Consider the following 16,797-nt stretch of genomic DNA (forward strand, 5'->3'; position numbering starts at 1 on the left):
ACAGGAAAATCAGAACAACATTGCAGGAAAACCTGAAGGTAAAAGCCTGGAATTAATTCATTACCTTAGGACTTGGATTAATTCAGGGACACCTTACTGGGGCATAGCAAGATGGTCTCATGTGAGTGAGATGAACCTGGTTAACACCTTGAAATTCTTGAATCTACCTCCTTCTCAAGTGATAATGGAGTGCCAGTTCTGTTCTATACACTTATCAGGCAAGATAATTTGTCATTGTTTTGGGTTGTTTTTTTTTTCTTTTTTTTTTTTTACAGACCCTTTGGAGGACTAAGTCTGTATTACTGTGTTTTTGTATACCAAGGAAATGCAGGACAGATATCTCCTGTCAAGCAGCAGTTGCAACAATGTGCAGTGAAAGAATTGTTCTCAGCAGAGAGAACATGCCAAGGAGCGGTGCCTCACTGTGTCCACTCTACTCTGACACAGTTATATGGGGACATATAATCAGGACACCACCAAAGCACAATGCTTTTGGAGTGATGCACATTTAAGGAGAAGTCAGTTATGCATGCAAATATAGGAACTGGATACACTGAAATGCTGTGAACACCACTGATATGTCCAAGGGCAAACTTAAACAGTCTATACTCATCTACTGGTTACCCAAATACTATACACCTGAGAGACATAATTACAGTCCTTCTACATGTGTGATCGTTTAAATTTAACTTCAGTTCATACTGTTCCACCTACTTGTCATTCGGACATCTAAAAATAATAAGAATAGAAAAGCTCAATTTGACAATGAAAACTTTAATATAGCCTTGGCCTTTCAATTAAAATCGAATAGGTGCAGAGTGCATAGATAATTACAGTACATCCCCTCCAGCACAGTTAGTGGATTTGCTGCAGATGCTGGCTTCTGCTTCTGTAAGCAGGAAAACCTCAGGCTACTTAGGGCTTTCTGTGGTATGAAGGCAGTGACGGTAACTCAGAAGCTAAAATATGATCCTGTCAGGTAGGAAAGTTTTCTTATTAATCCCAGTTCTCCATATTTCATATCTTGGAATCATAGGATCGTAGAATGGCTTAAGTTGGAATGGACCTCAGAGATCATCTAGTTCCAACTCTCTTGCAAGATGATCTTTCCCTGTGCTTCAGAGCACTTGTACAATAGTGCAAATATAGTATAGATTATGTATTGAAAAATGACAAATTATATCACTTAGGCAAAAACATCACACAGAGCTTCTGAGAACAGAACAACATAACATTCATCCAGTTAGTGTGTTATGAAAGCTTGAATGGCTGACTGGGTTTTTTTTGGTGTATGCCAATCCAGAATTGCAATAATGAATTAAAACAATGTAATTGTTCTCAGGCTTTGAATTTTACAGGTGGAAAATAGGAGTGGAAGAAGTGAAAGAGAAGTGCAGTGAAGCTGTGAAGCACAAGTCTTATGAGGTGCAGCTGAGGGAGCTGGGATTATTCAATCCGGAGGAAGGAAGGCTCAGGAGAGACCTTATTGCTCTCTGCAACTGCCTGAAAGGAGGCTGTGGTGAGGTGGGGTCGGCCTCTTTTCCCATGTAATTGTGATAGGATGAGAGGGAATGGCCATAAAGTTGCTCCAGAGGAGGTGCAAGTTGGCTATTAGGAAACATTTCTTCTCTAAAAGAGTGATCAGGCACTGGAATGGCTGCTCAGGGAAGCGATGCAGTCACTGTCCCTGGAGGTGTTCGAGACATCTAGATGTGATACTAAGGAACATGGTTTAGTGGGCAGTATCCATGGTAGGTGGATGGTTGGACTAGATGATCTTAGAGATCTTTTCTAACTTTATTGATTATATAATTCTGTGAAACATGTAAAAGATTTATTTCCTCGTGTATCTCTATACATTTGCTTGCTACTTCTGATATTAAGCAGAAAACTAGGAGTGTGATACATCTTCAATGTTTGAGAATTTGGAAATTGGCTATAACTTGCTTTTGTTTTGCTCTTTGCAAATTATGCTATTTAAGTAGTTGCCATCTATATGTTTAAGTAGTTTATATGTTCTATATATGTTTAAGTAGTTGCCATCTAATAATGCTATTAAGTAGTTGCCATCCTTTAGCCATAAAAGCATTTTATTGTTTGTTCTGATGTCATTATTTTAAAAACTATTTTGTCATGGTTTTGTCATAAATGCTCTAGGAGCAGACCTTGTGCCGATACAAGGCAGCTGCACCATGAACTACCCACCTTTCTGCCAGTTGCTCACAGAACAGTGTCACAGAGAGCTTGGGGAAGTGGTCAGGAGTATCACCAGGAGGTATGACAGGAACAGTCTGGGTCTTAAATACAGTGAAGCTATATATCCACTGTGGGGAAATGCACTCTGTGGAATGCTTTCACACTCATTGGTCCTCAGTTGTTTAAGCTGGGGCCCAACCATGTAATTGCCCAAACTATCTGGTTCTGTGTACAAAATTCACTCCAAAGGAAACTCGAGCAGAGAGACAAACAGAAAATGCCCTTGTCCTTTTCTCAGAATCAATATGTGGCTGAGTTACATTCAGTGACTGTTTTTGAAGGAAATTCAATTGTCCTAGGTTGTATTTGAAGGTTTTAATTATCTGAGCATCTCCTTGCAGAAGTTTGCAAATACACCATAAATGCCAGATGGAGTTTACAGAACACAAATGAATATACTTCTCAAAATAGTTTCTTTCCATCACACTTCATTATCTAAATGTAAGTAGGAAATTAGACTTAGAAAATAGGTGGCAAAAGGAGAAGAAAAGAATTTCAATGCTGCACTTGGCCACAGACTATTTAGATGCAACGCTGGCTGGAAACACTGACACTGAGCATCCTGGTTTGTCCTAGCCCACCTGGAGATATAAGCCATTTATGTGTACCCCATCTACACCAAAATCCACCTCAGTTATAAAGCTCTATGATATGCAGCATGCTGGGGATGTGTTTTTTGTTTTTTTTTTCTGCCTTTACAAATTTTTCGAATAAGTTAACTAGGACTCAAAAAGGTCTTCAGGTCTTAATGTGAATACCCCAAATGCCCTTACTAAATTATATTAAACTATCCATTTGCATGCCAGGTGAATTTTGGAACATGAGAGCTTACCTTTGAAGCCTGGCAAAGGCATGTGTCTTGAGGATAAGTTGTACTAGAGATGGGAGGAGTCCTCATCATGGAGATATTAACAGACAATGTATGTGTAAGAAACAAGAGAGATATCTTATGCGTGGTGCTGGGAATTTGTTGTATAAGTCTTTGAGTGTAATGTTTAAATAGCCAGAAGGAGAACAGCAAGAATGATTAGGTTTGGAAAAAATGTTTAGAAAAGAAAAAAATGGAGGGATATGTGTGAAGAGTGAAGAAACTTCAATGCACGTGAGTGGCTGCTTTCAAGAGGAGACTGAATATCTGCCACCAGTCAGTGGTGAAAGAACAGAGGTTAACTGCCTCAGTTGTAAAGCATACATACTGGGGGATTTCATTTGACAAGGCAACAGGCCTCTATGATTGAACTACAGGTGATTATCTTTTAAGGAACTCTTCCATTATATTAATATTTAACTATGAATGCGCCTATACTAAACATGAAAACTGCTTTCTCCTATTAGTGTCTCTTTATATTAACCATGAGAGAGATCTCTGCAGACAGTTCCTAAAGCAGCATGTATTGCACACTTCTACCAGCATGCAACACTTCGTCAGAAGTCAGAGAAAGCACAGAAGGGTCAAGTAAAGAACAATGTCCTTATATATGATAAATTGTAAAAGTATGATTGATAATTTTACATACTAATATGTATATATACATATTTATATGTATATGAATGTTAATTGTAAGAAAACAGCTAGGATACCTTTATTTGTTTTTCAATTAAACTACCACAATAATTGCTTGTTCCTGTCAGTGATCAAGAATGAAGGAAACCCTAGAAAACCCATATCAAGATTCTGCTGATACATTCTACTCCAATTTGTTTTGTACAGTGAAGAGAAAATGGCTGCTAGGCTTTATTATAAATTTTACTTGAGTACAATACCCTGTGAGCAGCTCTCTATCAGACAAAACCTTCTCTATCTCAGATGGAACAAAACAGTTAGAAGTAAGTGTAACTGACATCATTATGTCTCTACCACCTTGTGTATACAATATAAGAAAAAAGCATAGGATCTTTTAAAGAAGACTGCTTTTTAATTTTACTGAAGTATTTTCTCAGTTAGAGCTACAGCAGCAAGTATGAGTGATGTGCCCTTTATACAACAGCGATCTCAGCTCCAATCAAGACATAAAGAGCATCATACTGTAAGGTATAAAAACATAAAGATAAAAAGATTTTTTATTTCTGAGTGTTTTTTTTTTAAAAAAACTGTTTAAGAGTTGAATAACCAGTGTGACAAAACCTTCATGCATCAAGTCTTACATCACTATGTACCGAACTACGTTAGGCCCTAGTTGTGGTATTCATTCCTTGATATATACAGCAAAAAGAAACCTAGCCATGAATTTTTCACACTGCAAGGAAATTAATCTACCAACAGGATGTTTTCTTGCCTTTTGTCTTTTCTGAGACTTAAGTAAAAACAAAGCTGTGATGAGCTTATCGTTTCTTGAACACCTGCGGCTAAGGAAGATTGGAGAGCCTCTGCAGCAAAGAATATAAGCTTCAGGGACTTCCTCAGCTTTCAGACCAACTTTATCATAATAAACAGTGTAATTTTAAAAGGATAAAACTCACCCTTGTCGTGTAAGCAGCTTCTGGATCATCTTCCAATACGCGGGAAAGACCAAAATCTGAGACTTTGCATACCAAGTTACTATTGATGAGTATGTTACGAGCAGCTAGATCACGGTGGACGTAACCCATATCTGACAAATATTTCATGCCAGATGCAATCCCACGAAGCATGCCTACTAGCTGAATGACTGTGAACTGGGCATCGTGTTTCTGGAAAACATTTGAAATGTCATTTCAGAGATTGTTAGTGCACCTCCACATGTAAGATTTTGATTAAGATTCTGGAAATTCCTTAGGCAAAGAGCTCATTAGTCAGAGATCAAAAGTTAAATGCCACACATGGCACTACTTTGATCTGTAGAGAATAATCTGCCCATCAGCTGAGAGAAAAGAGACAGATTTTCCATTCAGATAAAAATTCAGTTTACCCTCTTCTTGTTCTCATCAGATTTTTAATTTCCTTTATGGGCCCTGTATAAAAGTGGCAAATAAATCTAAGTTGTGCATGCCCCTGAGTCTGGAGTGTCAAGAAATTAGAGAAACAGATGTCTAGCTTCACTGAAAGGGAACTGGTAGTGAAAATCCCCGCCTTACCCAATAGACTAATGAGTTTTCTATTATGTAAGTATTATTTTTTTTAGCTGCAATAAATGCTGTCCCGATTCAGTGAGTTTCAAATGCCTCCCAGATTAGAACTCATTTCTCCAAATTTTCCTCAAGTTCATGAATACAAAATTGCTCAAGCACACTGTGGCCTAGAAAATGATAGTTGTATAGATTTCTAATTGTCTACTTCTAGACACATGTTTTAAATCTCTCGGCTCTTACTAATGCTATTTGTTAACACTGAGCTTTGATATTGATATACAGATACGTAGACAACAGGATAACAGTATGTCCTACAACAGCTCTCAAATGAATCCCCTAGTGCCATAAATGTATCATCATGGGCAGCTCTCCAGCTCTTCCTGCTGCTTCTTCCAGAACTTTATTAAATATACTGGAGTTGGCTCTGCCACGTGTGATGAGCTCACACAAATTAGCCTGACTGTAGTCATTTCATTTCTGATTAATATACTTAGGGGCAACATTAACGCTGTAAACATTAGATTAAGATATGGCACAGAGGATGCTTAAAGAGCCTCTCGGAATTCCCTTTCATGAAGGAATTTATTATTATTATTAAAGCCTCTTGGCAGTTCCCTACTATAAAACCTTCTTTAACTAGAGCCTACTGGGAGGGCATCTATGTAGACCCTAGAAAAGATTCAGCTAGAAATCACAAGAAAGTTTCTAACTATGAAAGGAATGAGATCCTGAGATAGCCTTCCAATGGCAATAAGAAAGGCAAGATAACTTCCTTTAAGAAGCATTTGTAAAATGGGATATATGACCTGGGTTGCTTGTGATATGAGTCAAAATGTTCTTATTCTATGTTTCCATGCAACCACACTAAAAGAAAAAAATAAATAAAAAAATCACACCCAAATGAATGAACAAGCTAAACAACTGTTTTCTACAGCCAGAAAATATTTTTCTTTCCTCAGAGCTTTCTTCAAGGATTTCAAGCCTATACAAAATATATATCTCTCGGTACAGGTATATTTCATTCAGATACAGTGACACATTATTTATATGTATTTTACATGCTTCAATGGACATCATAACATATACAGCACATATTGAAACTAAGGTTGACAATTTGCTCCCTTTAGGGGTTAAACGTCTAGTTGAGTGTTATGAATTTGGGGGATAATGTCATTCAACCGTGGAAGAACCAAAGCAGTCTCCCAGACAACAGCTGAGTTCGCCCTAACAAATTAAAATTAAACTAGTGTTTCCCCTCAGATGGGATTTCATTTCTGCTATACTTCTTGTTTTGCCACATGTAAATCTTGGTGACACAGGGAGTGTTCAAATTTTTTTAGGCTCGCTACCAACTTTGACTGAAAACAAAGATAAATCAACAGCAGTTGAACAGCAGTATGTCTAAGGCTGGGGAAAGAAAACAGGCTAATAAAGTTTGCTAGCAAAAGATTTCAAACACCCTCACGTAAGGGCTATTCCCTAAACTTTTAACATTTAGGGAAATGGCTCTTGGCTCACCATTACTAGTTTACCAACAGTGTTTCCACAAATCTGTTTGCTTTGGAAATCACTTGCAAGACATACAGGCTGCCAACCAACAAGCACAACTGTATTACAGTGTTAGCTTTGCCCCAAGAAAAACAATTTTTATTTAAATGTGCCAGAATTATTTTTATTTAATAGACATGACATGCAAATAATACGAAAAATGTTTCACGTCTTTTTGGAATAATAGTGGCAGGCAGCAAGCTGTCAAAATGCAACATCCTTGCAGATCATAATGAAGACAACCAGTGGAAATAATGAAGTATTAAGGATGCTCATGATGTATCAGAGTAGAGTGATTACAAATTCATAACAAGCTCAGAACAAGAGCTGGTCATGCCCAATGTAATGATCTATTGCACTCACCCGTAGGAAGCTGTCCAATGAACCATTTTCCATGTATTCAGTAACAATCATAACTGGTTTACCTGCAAATACATTACAGTGGTCAGGCATTTAAAATGACTACAGAATGACTGGTAAAAAAGAGGCATTTCAGACCCATTCAAATCTACCAAATCCCAAGGAAGATCTTAGTGTTAAAATAGAAAGCAAAAAGATACATGCAAAAATCACTGCGCCTACAATACAACTGTTTGCAACAACATCAACAGAAACAGAGTTCCTTTGCTAAAAACTGGTATGATTTTTAGCAGGTGACGCATCCTGCATTTTCAGCACACTGTGCCTTGTCCAGCAGGTGAGTCAAACAGTTGCATTTATGCAGCTGTGCTCTGCCAGGCACATATGCTGATGTTTCTTCCTGAAGGGAATTGGGCATGGGCTACAGAAGAGTCACAGCTTGTCGCCTCAGGTGTCTGCCCTGCACAACAGAGGGGTGAGGGCTCTGCTGCAGTGGCACAGCCAACATATTCCTGATGTGGAGGTACCTGAGAGCAGCAGCACACTACCTTTAGTATTACTCCTGCACCATTGGAAAGCCTCTAGTATATGCAAATTCATCTGGGCAGATTCAGACCAGTTTGTGAAACTGTTCTTTTTACATGAAGGTATTCTGTAACATAACTGAGGTATTATATACGACTTTGACATGCTGAAGAGAAATTAATACAGAAATGAATGTGATTACAGCAAAGTTTCCAAAAGTCACTGCCCTGGTAATATTTCACCACCATATGCAGTTTGTTATTTCATAATATTTTTTAAAGCTTTGTTTATTTTCTCTTTGTGGTAGAAAGAAAGGTGGGTAGGAATATGGAGTTATTTAAGGAGATGAACTGTTATTTCACATGTAATACAGAAAGGCTTCTGATCATAAAAGCATGACAAAAGCCTTCATATGGCATAGCTGGTGATAATTCTTTTAAATGAACTTTTAAAAATGAAGCTTTTAAAATTGAGCAGGATGAATTTTGAAGATATATCTGCTATAATCAAAATCCAGAAAGCCACGAGAAAAGCAAAGCAAATTTTAACTACCCTTTTTTCCATCCTTTACTCCCAAAATTTTCTTCGAAAAGAAATTCTTAAGATGAAAAACATTAATTTCAAATTATTGAAATGATTTGAATTCTTCAATGACTTTTCAGTAGAAAATCGTTTGTCCTCTCTGCATAGGCGAAGTGGTTAAAACACCTTCTTTCTGCTGTGCAGCTGATGCATTATGCTGTGGGAGACACACTAACGGGAGTTAATTGACTGCCATCCATTAACTAGTGAGAACGGATTTTCCATTCAAAACACTGACTTAGAATTATATAAGATATAGTACAAATAAAAGACCGAATGATGTAAAAATTCCAGAAGTTTTCTGTTGCTTGCTTATTCTTGTTGCTTGCAGGAAATATGCAGTGACAGAAAATGTACCCTGTTTACATTGGGTATGTAATATTAGCCCAAAGGTATTTCTGGACCTTTAAAGTATATGGCAGCGCTCTACTGTGGCTATCCAAAACTTTCTATGATAATCCATGCAGTAAGAAACCAGGAGAAAGTGAATTTGTTTTCTGTATAAACTCAGTTTTATGACACGTCAGAAAATTGAAATTTCAGTAAGAAGATCCATCTTTCAGCCTACTAGGAGAGCATCTTCCTGCTTCGATCATCCAAATTAAGAAAGTACTAAGTGCAGGGTTTCACTCATATCCAGTTAGAAACGTGTCTGTAATAAGAAGCATATGCTCTGAAGCAACACCGTTCTTTTAAAAGAACGCTTTGCATTCATTTATCAAAGCACAGCCGTTCATACATGATAACAACTTGTGTCAACAGTGTTGCTGAAATTTATTATACTAACAGACTACAAATTGCTGTAAAATATTAGTAAACTATGCAGAACATGTGTGCTGGCTATTAGGATTACTGACTACAGCACGCCTGGGAGACTGGTGTAAAGGAAAATTCAGAACCGAAATCAATTTGAAGCAGGGGGCTGAAGTTGTATTTGGTGAGTGCAACTCCTTCACATTGCCAGCATGTCGGCAGGCAGATCCCAGCCATCACAGCTGGAGAACTTCTTGTGTCAAGCAGTCCTGCTGTAGGGATTGCAGTTACTGCAGCTTCAGAAGAGTGCTTAGTATGAGAAGTTGAGTTCACCTCTGAGACCTCTCAAAAGACTTGAGCTAATGAAGAAAGGTCACATTGCCTGCTTATCTGGATTAGGAGAGATCCAGAGAGTAATTCAAAGACTTTCTCCTAATGGTGTATATAAACCAGCGCTTATGAGTGTGATTTAGTATCTATCATTACAAAATATGAACACTTGCTAAAATGCTATTACAATATAGTGGTTTGGTTTAAAAACAAGACAAAATCAAGACAAGGAAAAAACAAACAAACAACATAACCCACCTTCCTACTCCTCTGAAACTTTACTGGATGTTAAAGAGAAATAAAGGATTATCTTTTCTTGCATTTATGCCATTTAATTTTACCCAGTAAAACAGACAGAAATACTTCCAGAACGGTTTTCTCAACCTTCGTATTACAATTCCAGCCATCTGGAGAGGAGGCTGAATCCCTGATGCTTATATTGACTTCAGCTGGGAATACTTGGATGTTGCTCTCTCATAGTTCAGTGTGATAGACAGCAAACCCTCCCAGCCACCCTTGAGACAGAGAGCAAGTCTGATATGAATACTGCCAAAGAATAAACTTACTAATGCTCTCCTACACAAGTACACAAGAAGTTAGAATTAGTAATGCACATTTAGAAGCATGGTCAATATTCTGCGTGCAGAGCATTAAACTATTTTTTGAAGTGCCACAGAAATACAAAATGTAACAAATAGAGATCAGCTCAGCTGTGTACTGACACTTTTGTTTCAAGAAATTAAGGGTTTGTAAATGTTCTTTTGACTGCACAAAACGAATGTCATTAAAAAGCAGGAGTAACCCGAATTTATACAGGCAGATCCAGCAACCTTTTTGTAACAGGAACTGCAAGGTATGAGTTGAAGAATAATATTTTTGTTATCTAAATCAGCAAAACAGATTTTCATGAATTATACCTAAAGGAAGAATTATAATTGTATTTCTTTCTAACATATAGGGGTTTACACACTTTTTGTCATTTATTTTGAAACATATTTGAATTTATTTCATATACTTCATCGCAGTAAGCTGTGTAAATCTTTTGTGTCGTTCTGTTTTTGAAATCTTGAATGACCCACTTTGAAAATCAAGATTGCTTAGAAACAACAAAACCATTTACTAAAAAGAAGTGAGAACTGTACTCTGCTCAGTTAAACTGAAAATGTCTTCTGCACATTTCACGCAGTTCACTGAAATGACAAGGAGATATTCTTTGTAAAGACGTGCTTTATCAGTAAAGTCCTCTAGCACAAACTAGAAAATATACTACACAATTTTTCCACTCCCCTGAAGAATTTCAGGGCACCCTGAATTATCGTCAGCTTTTAAGAATAACTCATGCAAAGTCTTACCGATCTCCTACTTAACAATGACTACAGCACTTTGGCCCTTAAATTCGTCGTGTTATTTTGCAATGAAAACTTAATGTAGATGAAGTCTTTGAATTTATGTCTTTCAGAACAAGCTTACATTTCATGCCTATATTTCATGCCTATTTTCTGTTACCAACAATTTCTGTCTTTGCATCCCAAAGTAGAGACCAATCAGCAGCACAAGGAATGAGAGCCAGAACTCTCCTAAATAAAGCAGCACCACAAGTAGGAGATCCCACCAGCTGCTTGTAAAGAGAAGACCATGTTACTCTTGGGAGCTGCTTGGAAGGCTGGAAAGAGGCTACTGCAGCTGACTTTGGACAGCTAGGTAAGACCAATATCAGCATTCAGGAATGCCTGTTACAACACACTACTATCTTAATGTGGAGCTGAAGAGGAGCTGGAGAGGGTTCTTCAAATATGTTTCTTGACCAGGGAGGTACCATGTATGGATGGAGTTCTTAACTACTTCTTTGTCTCAGAAGAGATTGCTTTGTTATCATTAACACTGACAAAATTATGCTTTAAAACAAAACAAAATAAAAACTAACCCATAATCCAATGGTAGATTTAGAAAATGTGCATTAGAAAAAAACTTAAACATTATCAATGGAATAAAATTAATTTTATTACCAACAGCTTAAAATTTTTAAAGACATTTTTACCTAAGCAGTATTAATTCTAGAGGCTATTTAAAATGCCTCATGCTGATACATACTGAATATCACACAGAGTATTTTCCCTGCATGAAAACCACGTAGGAAGAAGGGTGGACTTGTTTATATACTGGCATCAGTTGCTGTAGCCAGGTAGGCTGTTCATTAACTTTCGCTAATGATAAATTCTAATGATTTAGTTGAAGGCAGAAAGTATTGCTTCAGTGCAATTAGGAAACCTTAGGATACCAGACTCCATGACTTCTAATAGATTATATCTGCAAGTGCCTCTTGGCCACTTTGTAGTAATTTATATCCCTGAAGTATTAAATTGGTTCCTAAAATCTGCCAGCTTATTACTTAGCTGCAATGTTCTTTAGAAATGCTCCTTTACACCACATCATCTGTTCTATTTTCAAGCAGACTACTTATATTCCCCATTTTTTTCCTATCTTATTAACCCAGTGTTCTGTGTTTAAGTCCTTGATATCCTGAGAGCAGCAAAACAGACAAAATCCTTGCCTCTTTGCTGGATCCATCAGCATAAGTGTACAAACATTTCCTTTCTTATCTCTCATGGATGATATTTGGTGAATTCGATCAGGTTTATGACATAAACATCTCTGGAAGGATTTGCAGAGCATAAACACTGATGAGTCAGTGTTTTCATCTCTTCTACTCTTTTTTGATTGATAAGACTATCACAGAGTATTTTAGGTTGTAAGAGACCTCCAGAGGCTATCTGGTGACAGCTCCCATGCAAAAAATAATCTCATGTTAAATCTTACTTTTAGTCACAACGCCCTCCAGTCGGATGATGTTGGGGTGGTCAAACTGCCCCATGATGCTTGCTTCTCCCAGGAAATCCCTTCTCTGTTTTTCCGTGTAGCCAGCTTTCAGAGTTTTGATGGCCACTGAAATTTCCTTTTTAGAAGGCAGCTTCAGGCGCCCACTGCACACTTCTCCAAATTCCCCTAAAAAAAAAAGTGGAAAAAAAGATGAAAGATTAAATGTAGTTATTTCACAGGGATTTAAGAAGACTTGGTGTTCAGAAAAAGTCCCTAAATTGTGATATCTACTGATAGACCGCAGACGTGAACTCAGAGGTAGTCTGCAGATCACTACTTAACTTTTCCAGGCTTCTGCTCTCTAGCTGTTACTCTGGAAAATGTCACCTACTTGCACTGAAAATTCAGATGACTGCAGAGGAGAGGAATGTATAAACATCCCCAGAAAATTCTGATTTTCTTTCCTAGGTGATGCACTCAGACAACTGCAAGAGGGCAACAAATTAACACAAAGTATTGGAATAGTTGTGTCTCCTTGTCAACATTAAACTCATCTTGGCCAGAGAGAATTTGGTTCCCAGTTATTTTATTTATTCCAATTTTTTTAAATTCCAATTACAGATTACATATGGACCCGATGAAAGTAGGCCATACAGATTACTTTTGTTCTACCATTATTCAGATAGACCTAATTGCATGAATACATCCTGTCACCATGGGTCTACAGGACATGATAGCCCACTATGAATATTATGCCCACTGTGAACTGCCTGAGATCCTTAAATAAAAAATAGCAAAGTTTGATGAATGTTTACTTTTATACAATATGGTTTATCCATTGCTATGTAACATCCTGGAAAAAATAAAACTTACTTAGCATTTAAATGAAGAAGCATGAAACGTTAACAGGTTGATGGAAGAAAATAATTCACTCAGAAATTTCTACATTTTTTTAAATGAGTACACCAAGAATATAAGTTTCAATATCTCAATAAATAAATAAATATGAATAGTAACTGACTTTTGATTCCCAACAATCCAACTCTTCCCATACTTAAGACTTCTTACAATACAATAAAGTGCACAGAGAGCATCTAGGTTAAAGTAACTTTCAGAACAGTTTGCTTCCTTGTTCTAATGACAAAATAACTGAAAAAACAGAAAACACTATACAAAGAAATGATGACATTCAGGAAAATGGGGGACAGCAAGAATTGCCCTATGACTTTATATGGGAAACAATTTACTGAATAGAAAAGAAAGTCTTTATAGAAACTACAGGATTGGAGGCATTCAACACTCATTTTCTGTCAATAAATACATAACATTTTTTTTATAATGTTTATATTTTAGGAAAATTGAAATCATGTTGTTTTTTGTGGATTTAATATTCAGAAAAGTATGATGAATTTACATCTCTGTACTGAAATCCTCATGCACTATTGATTTCAGAGACTGTATCACATGGGAGATGTTTTAGATTTTACCTTCAACCCATTTATTTATGCACTAATGCATAATCTGTAAGTTGCAGTCTTCTTTCATCAGTTTGCCACCCATATGGCTGGCATTAGAGTTCATGTCCCATTAGTGACACTGCAGTTAACGAATGATGAAGAGAGTAATAGCAATGACCAGAATCTCAAAAATCTGGCTTGCATGCTCATGTTCCTAACTCAAGGAACTGAGCCTATTTATTTACAACAAGGACTGAGGAAAGGGAGAGATGATAATGGTTTTGGCATATCAAAATGATGGTTCTAAATAAGATGGGCATTGACTTCTTTTTCTATACACAAGAGGCAAAACAAAGAATAGGTGTAAATTAGAATAAAGGTCAGTTACATCATAGAAAAATGTACCACTAAGGATGCTTGGACAGCAGAAACAGTGAGTCTGTGAACTCTTTTATCTTGGAGATTGTAAAGAATAACCGTCTATCAAGGAAAGTTCCTAACAAAATCCATTTTTGGTAAGGGCATTAACTTAATGACTCCTAAGGGTCACTTCTCAGCTTTGTTTTCTAAGGTTCCTCTGTCAGATAGGCAATTTAACCAAAAGAATCTGAACAAATGTGTCAAAGGGCAACAACCTTTCTCTGTTGGTAACCCAGGTTATATTTACGTAAAAAAATATAGAACTGAAAGCCATAATATGTTATTATCAGTTGCTGAGCTGCTTCATCTTCTGAGTATGATATTGAGCTATTAATATATTAGACACTTAAAAAAAATCAACAGGGTATATCTTTATATAAACAGGAATATACTACTAAAATAGCGGACACATCCATTATTTCAACCGTTATTTGTAATTTCAAGCTGATAAGACAAGCAACAGCTCAGAAAATGAATTGTAAAACCTATTACTGGTAAGTAATGAGTGCTGAATTATATTCAGAGTTCTTAATTAAAAATATTCAACCTCTGCAAACTAAGATGACCTGTATGCTTTACCCACAGCAAAAACTTCTTCAGCTCAAATGCTAACTCCGGTCCAGTACTGTCAGAACATCATAAAGAGGAAGACAAAAGCATGACTTTAAAACACAAGGAATGGGGAAAAGGGGCTTGAAATAAATAATATAATGTTCAGCTTTGTGTTCCATTTTTTTCTGTGCTTCCACACTCCAAAAAGCTGTAACAACCTTAAAACTGTTGGTCAGGTAATGTCAGTAGAGTGCATCTGTGATTTCAGTATGTAGTTTAGGCAATAAGTCCTCCAGTTCATTCTAGAATAGTATATCTGCTATTTATTTGGCTTTTGAGAAGGAAAAGGTTATGGCTGATGTCCATCAGCATGGTTCCATTTAGCCATGGCTGCATAATTTAGATCTTGAATGATTAATTAGATTCTATAAGTGCCTTGAAGCCAGTGGATGCTACAGGAGACTAAAATCAGACCCTACACAGCAATTAATATTCCTGGTGCCTGGAATATGAAATGAGTTTCCTTTTTAGAAAAAAAAATCTAGATCAACATATTAACATTGCTTTAGTTCCTACTCATAAATGACTCTGAGTAATCTGGAGAAAGCTTACCAGGTAAACCAACTACTCTAACTTTCAGTTTCCTCACATAGACGACCATATGAATACTACATAAGTTTATGTCACTAACATCCACATTGATACGCAGTTATACTACATTTTTTTCCTGTAAATCATTTCTATTTGGTCCCAGTAGGAAATGGATTGGGTTAATCCGTATATAAAGAAACAGCAACTCATCAGATATTGTTTAGGAGGAGAAAAGCTTTGTATATGAGATGGAAGGTGGAAAATCTAGCACTGATTTTAAGAGATGAGGTTGATGGCTTTTTATGTTAAGACTTTCTGAAGTGCTCATTTTTAATTATGCTACACCCACAAAAACTGTATAAGCTGCCTTGCAGACTGATGTGTCTATTTGTATGTGGAAAGCTAACAGTAGGGCTATTTGTGATATAAAGATCCCTATTCATGAAATCTTAACTTTTTTAAACAGGCTGCTTACGGCATCACTAAGTGGCACTGGCCATGCCTTTGGATCCAAGGGACAAGTAAAAGATGAATCTGTGAAACTGGCAGGTGCCTTAACTGTGCTGTGTTTTGTACGGGGATTACACTGCTTTTGTTTGCATGAAGCTCCCTCAGAGCTGGAGAGGCAGCTAAACTGAGCATTTAACAAGCCTCAGGAACCTCAGCAGCACTATGGCAATACACTGCATGCCCTCGCTGAGACACTGCAATGTTTCGCAATAAAACCCCTAAATGTTTGAAGTACTTTGGCCAACACAGTGCTATGCTACAAGCATATTTAAACTTTGAAAGGAAAGCACATATGTGCTCTATGTTCAGCAAGGTACAATCATATGTCAATTCTAAATCAAGAAACCATTTTCCTTAGTATTCTCCTGTGATCCAAGTGGATGTATACTTTTTAAGTGGTTTGTTGAACTGGATCCATAAAAACAAGTGAATTGTTTTAAAAGAAGGAATTATTATAAAGAAAAACCTGAAAATGTGGCTCCTGGCCTCAATTTTCTTACACTTAGCCTCTCACTAAAATCCCTTGTGTTTTTCTTGAGGTTCTTTTGGATAAGAGAATTTTCTTATTACACTTGAGAATGTTCTCAAAGCTGTGTAAGCTGCCCTCTGTTTTCTCAGAGATTTCTGGCTAAGGATGTGAAAAAAATATTTGGAAAAATACCCAAGAATATCAAAATTACTTCTCTGACTTGAAGGTCTTGTTACTTATATCATAATTTAATGTAGTCAAATGAATCAGTATCTTTTTAAAATTTCATTCACACATTTGTAAAAGAGAGGGGCAGAAAAAGCCTAGGTCCTTCACTCAAAGAAGTCATTGACTCAGTAAGAGATGGGAAATGCCTTTCTGGTTTTGGAGAGGAAAGAAAGTGCTTCTGCAGAAGCAGTCTAGCAGACACTCACTGTGTTTCACATGACTTTCATAATGCTCTGATTACACGAACTATCACATATAGCACATGAGGGCAGTGTGAAGTGATGCTACAAACTCATTTTGGAAGCTCTCACCACTGCATAAAGTGTTTTTATCTGCATTCCCTCTCCCCCT

General features: G+C 36.9%; 1 protein-coding gene across 1 annotated transcript in view; it reads right to left on the reverse strand.

Annotated features, from left to right (window-relative positions):
- EPHA3 (EPH receptor A3) overlaps positions 1-16,797 on the reverse strand; it is a 217,085-nt gene that overhangs the window by 23,001 nt on the left and 177,287 nt on the right. Inside the window, exons 11-13 of the mRNA XM_042867169.1 lie at positions 12,220-12,405; positions 7,216-7,277; positions 4,717-4,926 (exon numbers count right to left, since the gene is read on the reverse strand). Of these exons, the coding sequence (XP_042723103.1) occupies positions 4,717-4,926; positions 7,216-7,277; positions 12,220-12,405 (458 nt within the window). The remainder of the gene's footprint in view (positions 1-4,716; positions 4,927-7,215; positions 7,278-12,219; positions 12,406-16,797) is intronic.

This window comes from Lagopus leucura, unplaced genomic scaffold, assembly GCF_019238085.1.
Source record: "Lagopus leucura isolate 7727_CA_CO unplaced genomic scaffold, USGS_WTPT01 Super-Scaffold_100001, whole genome shotgun sequence".
NCBI classification, from domain to species: domain Eukaryota; kingdom Metazoa; phylum Chordata; class Aves; order Galliformes; family Phasianidae; genus Lagopus; species Lagopus leucura.